Genomic DNA, 5670 nt, shown 5'->3' with positions numbered 1-5670 from the left:
CTCCTACCTTCTCTCAGTGGTATACCTCTTTGGGACAAGTGGCAGCTTATGAAAGATTATCATATAGACTGCTAAATAGACTGGACGACTATAATGATAAGTGGGCTAACTACTTTTTACATACAGGTCAGTGACGTATCCGGCTAAAGTAGTTAAGGTCGGACTAAATAGGATAGCTGTAATCTGGTCTATGTGAAATATTGGCATCATTGTGTATTTACGGGTTTTTTCCCCCCTTTTTTCCCTTTTTTTTGGATGGAAATATGCATTGATTCTCAATTTGTTCTGTTGTTGTTACTGGGAATGTCCATTCTGTTTTTTTTTAATATATATTAAAATCTAATAAAGTTTGGGTCATAAAAAAAAATCCTCCCCCTGACATGCAAGATCATAACTAGTCAGGCTGATCTTAAAGACCTCACAGGATCATATCATCCAAATCGAGCACTTCACTGACAGACTGCAGGCTTACTTGTGGTTCCTAGGATAATCAGAAGTAGATTGGGAGGTTTATATTGTTAACTGGTAATTATGTAACAATGTGCTTTTTGGAGTAACAACAAAGTAATGTAACCACATGTACTGCAGTACTTTTTTTTGTTGCAATGTATAGTAGTGACCAGTACTGAGAACTTTATAAACCGATGGGTGTGTACATTCATGGAACATATTTTATAGCTTGATCAGCATAAGCCTCCCCTCTTTAAAAAGTTTAGTGTTCATGTGGGGTGTGTGATTTGCTGAGTTATGGGTTAAGTTTTCAAAACAGACAGCGGTCTGACAGCTTCAGCAGAGGAGTGCACTTTTTTTCTGCAACTCTTCCACTTAAGACTATTTTAGATATTTTGCTGATGCATCTGTGCAGACTGGATGTTGATGACAGCTGATGGATGCACTGGCTCAGAACAAGCAAGTTTCTCTTAATGTGTCCCCCATAACATGACATAAAATGTGTTTTTAACAAGAAAAACTGGTCTCATATTTCATTCTCACTTCTTCGTCTTCTGCCTCAACGACAGCAGCTCCGTTGCTGAGCGCCGCGTCGCTCAGGGTACTGCGGAGCGTCACCCGGGTGACACTGAGCGAATGTTTTCTGGGAGTGATGGGATGTGGCCGATGGCACATGACCTCCTTGAACATTTCTCTAAAGCGTGTTGACATGAGGTTATACAAGATCGGGTTGACTGCTGAGCTGAGATAGAAAAACACTCCGGAGGTGATGTGCACATACTGGAAGATTTCCAAGTGGGTGTCAGTCCAGTCACTGATGAAACTCCACATTAGCCGGTCAGTGTGAAATGGAGCCCAGCAGATTCCAAAAACCACAACCAAGACAACTGAAAAACAGCACGAGAGAGACAAGAACACAATGAGAGGGGATGTTTCAACATTAGTGTTTTCCTCATGCTTAACCGATGCAATATATGAGTATTTGAGCCTTGATTTAGGTGCCTGTGTTCATTTTTAGCCCTTTCCCAGCCAAATAACAGTCATGACTTCAAAGAACATCTCAAACAAAAGGCTGAATAAGACAACAAGAATTTTTCAAAATGCCAGGCCACATTTTCACCTTCTCCAATTGTTGTTTGGACTTTAATTGTGCATTCTAATTAGTTGAGACATTATTCTGTCTGGCAGACTTCTCGACTGGATTATTGTGGCTGAAAATTACAACAACTAATAAAAAATGAAAAAAGAAGAAGATTTTTTTGTGTTACTTTGAAGCTAATTTCAGTTTTCTTGTGTCTTAACAGACTAACCGGCAGAGTACAAGTTTTTTGAGGCATTTACATTTCCAAGGAAATTTATTCACCAAACTTGATTGATTTTTATTTTAACAGAACCTGTCACATCCTTGAATAAAAATATGCTTAAAAAAAGTGGCAATATTATAGATGCTGAGGAAAACAGCAAAAATATGAGACACACTAATGAAAGAGGAAGTAAGTTGAAAAGAGAACAGTTACCAGAAAAAAAACCTTCTGCTTTGTTTTGGCCCAACTTTTCAAAGGTCGGTTAAACTGTATCCAGAACATTCCCAGGGATTTATATCATCTCCTCAAGTGAATTCAGTGAAAATACTTCTTTTAGTGCTGCCATGTTCAGAAAAACACTCCAAAGGTGTCTTGTACAGTGTGCACATCTCACCTTTGCGCAGACAGTGAATGAACATGAACACTTCCTGAATTTGGTTCAGTCTGTGTGACTGTACTCCAAGAGGTGAAACGGTAACTTCACATAGTTATGATCTGTTCTGAGCATATAAGATGTACATTGAGAAAAAGCTGTTAATTAGAAATAAACTGACAGAACTAGCTTGTTGTATTTGGCTTGAACTATCTAGAATATTGTTTGCTTGAGAAAACAAGAAGCACTGATGTTCATAATCACACAGTTCGACAGGAGCTGTTTCTGTTGCTTTCATCACAAGCATTCAGTGACTTTTCTTGACAGTTGGGCACGAACTGCCTTCCTTTCTTTGAGCTCCTTTGATCTCTTCCTTTCAGGCGTATTGATGAAAATCTTCCAAGAATACTATGACCTTTTAAAAGTCACAGCGCTTCGATATTTTGCACTTTGTTGAAGGAATATGACCTGAGATGAGGAGGACAATAACCCTAGAGGTCTTACTATCATGCAACCGAACGCTGCTTTGAAATAGAGGTCAATAAATTATTTATCATCACATCACATCTGAGAAAGATTGGCAATTTAACTTCACCTTCACCACTGAGTGATGCAAAAGCACATGTGAGCCATGACAAACCCTTTCAAAGCTATGTTTCTGATAGAATATAACAATGTGACACCTTTTCTTCTTGTTTTCCTTATTAAAACATCTTTTTAATTGATTTACATCAGATTACAGACTTACTATCCATATGGGATGGGATTATGTGATCACACCAGCAGTGTCTCTAAAGGTAAAGTTAACTAACTCTAACTAAGCAACTCAATTCTGCACAAACTACATAACAAGACTGTGAACTAGAAGGTAAAAGTTGGCACATTAGCAGATCCATATACTCACACAACATTTTAGTGACTTGCCGGCGACGTGCCTTCTGCTGCTGTGTGCGGATGTTACAGCAGCTATCTTGTCCGAAACCAGATTTTGGCTCCAGTTCCTGGTGCATCTTTTCACGCTTTAGCTGCAGCCCAATGAGCATGTAAAGAACACTGATTGTGAGCATGGGCAGAATAAAAAACAGCAAGGTGGTCATCTGGATTGTCAGGTTGTACATCCAGCGTGGTTTCACTAACGTGCACACGGCTGAGTCGGGAATCTCCACATTTATGGTTCCAGCAGGGTCTGTGGGACAACTGTGCAAGAAGACAATCCCATGCAGGCTTGTGTTGGGCACAGCACACAAAACTGATACACCCCACACAGTGAGAATGACTCTCTTAGCATGAGTACGTGTCACATAATACTTTGCTCGCAGCGGGTGGACCACGGCGATGTAACGCTCTATGCTCAGTGCCGTCACGTTGAGGATGGATGCCAAGCAGACCGTCTCAAATAAGAAGGTCTTAAAGTAGCAGCCTCCCGTTCCCAGAAGAAAAGGGTAGTTCTGCCACAGCTCGTACAGCTCTAACGGCATGCCGAGCAGTAGCACTAACAGGTCTGACACGGCCAAGCTGAACAAGTAGTAGTTTGTTGGTGTCCACATTACTTTGTTGCGTGCAATGACGGTGCACGTCAGCACATTCCCCACAACGCCTACCAGGAAGATGATCAGATACATCAGGCAGATGGGGAGGAACACAGGTGATCGACGAGGACCCAGATATTTTTCCAGGTACCCCTCCTCTGTCAGATGTGTGAGATTATGAAAGGTCACATTCATGGCATGAGTAATATTGGTGCACGCTTCTCCTTTAGGACAAAGCCACTCTTCGTTTTCAGTTATTAAATCAAATGAACAGTTGAAAGCTGACATCCTGCCGACTTAGCCGAGCTCACTGGCTGGAAAAAAGTAGAGGAAACCGTTATTAGCATCAATCCAGTTGAACACACAGTAGACAACACTGAATAGTGAGGATAAATAATGAGTTTCAAAATAAGTAAGGAAAGAATCAAGAACTGCGTGATAATTATTAAACTAAGAGTATTTCCTACCTCAACCCTGAACGCAGGACTATATAGCAGGACTATGTCATTTTTAAAGTAATCTTGAGCAGTAGCTCTCCAGAGTTTCTAAAGGTCCTTAAATCTGAGGAAACTGGACAAGTGGAGGACAAAAGAAGAAGTGGGAGGCCTAAAACTCCATCTAAAGCTGATAAACAATATCCAAAAAAATCATATTTTTCACACTGTTGTCAATATGTACAGAGAAGGTTAGGAGAGAAGTGCAACCGTGACTGTTTATAGCCATCTGTAGAACATGGTAGAGGCTCTGTCATGGCGTGATCTATCTAAAGGTCAGACCGCAACATTACCGAAGCACTCAAAAAATCCAGCATCCAAAGAAGAGCTCTGGATCGCACTTCAGGAAGCCTGGGTAACTATTCCTATTTAAAGGAATTACAAGAAAGCTCCCCTTAGAGAGATTAGGTTGTTTTGAAGGTGGCTATACTGCACCAAATACTGATTTTCAAACTCATCAGAACTATACAAACGTTTTTTCCACATGTTTTCCTTTTCATGTTCGCACCTGTTTCAGGAAGTAACCTCACGTAGTAAAACCCCCCCCGAAAAAATAAGAAAATATAAAGAAATCAGAGGTTGTGCAACAGATTATGAATTGATTACTGGATTCCTCATGTATTTGTATAGCAAGTATTAGGGATGGGTATCGAAACCCGGTTCTTGTTGAGAACCGGTTCCCACTGTTTCAATTCCTTTTAATTGTTTGCCATTTTTGCAAACGATTCCCTTATCTATTCCAGTCGCCCCGAATGACGTCACCACGTTGCGGAGCGTCATTTACCTGGCAGGAAACATGGCGGCTCAAACGCTCAAAAGTTTGGTTATACTTTAGGAGAACGGATGACAACAGGGCAACTTGCAATACTTGCAAAGTAGATATTTCATTTAAGGGAGGAAACACTACAAATATGCAAAAGCATTTGCTCACAATGAATGAATGAATGTCATGAATGTCGTGTTTTTAATTCCGCTCCTTATTACAAAATCTGCCATTATTCTCACTGCAGTCTACCGTCTCCTTTCAGGCCAGGATAGACGAATGTCACCGAGCAGTGACTAAGTTTGTGGTGAAAGGCTTGCACCCATTTGCCACAGCAGATGGCCCGATTTTCTGTAAGTGAATGTGTTTAATTGTAGGCAGGGACATTACTGGATATTCTTGTGTAATTGCTACAGAATAATTTATGTTATACTTTGTTATTGCTACAGAAGAATATTTATTTCATTATTTTACATTTACAATGTTTTTCCTGGGGACCCTGTGACACCCCATTGAAGAGCCATAGGCTGTGGATCTCTTAAGATCTCACTGTTGGGTTTGTAAGGCCATGTTACTCCTAAATTTCTATCTTGTTCAAAGAGAAGATATAAAACAAAGTTCTAAGCTAATCGACCTTAGTGTTCTCCTTTTTTTAAAAAAAGAATCGATAGAGAATCGAATCGTTAAACAGAATCGAAAATGGAATCGGAATCGTGAAAATCTTATCAATACCCATCCCTAGCAATTATAACCAAAC

General features: G+C 40.2%; 1 protein-coding gene across 1 annotated transcript; it reads right to left on the bottom strand.

Annotated features, from left to right (window-relative positions):
- Nucleotides 1-957: 957 nt before the first annotated feature.
- nmur1a (neuromedin U receptor 1a) lies at nt 958-3944 on the bottom strand. Its single transcript, XM_006792076.3, has 2 exons — nt 3032-3944; nt 958-1337 (listed from the first exon to the last, which is right to left on the bottom strand). Exons 1-2 carry the CDS (start codon nt 3942-3944, stop codon nt 958-960), a joined length of 1293 nt encoding a protein of 430 aa, XP_006792139.2.
- Nucleotides 3945-5670: the final 1726 nt, after the last annotated feature.

Source organism: Neolamprologus brichardi, chromosome 15 (assembly GCF_056152115.1).
Source record: "Neolamprologus brichardi isolate AB-2024 chromosome 15, ASM5615211v1, whole genome shotgun sequence".
Classification (NCBI taxonomy): domain Eukaryota; kingdom Metazoa; phylum Chordata; class Actinopteri; order Cichliformes; family Cichlidae; genus Neolamprologus; species Neolamprologus brichardi.
The sequence above is the reverse complement of the archived record's forward strand: the minus strand, read 5'-3'. Positions and strand labels throughout refer to the sequence as shown.

Bases quoted from the DNA above. Each gene is read 5' to 3' on its own strand.
- nmur1a (XM_006792076.3), bottom strand. From the start codon at position 3,944: ATGTCAGCTTTCAACTGTTCATTTGATTTAATAACTGAAAACGAAGAG. The intron at 1,338-3,031 runs GTGAGTATATGG...GCTGTTTTTCAG, and splicing joins GCAAGTCACTAAAATGTTGT to TTGTCTTGGTTGTGGTTTTT.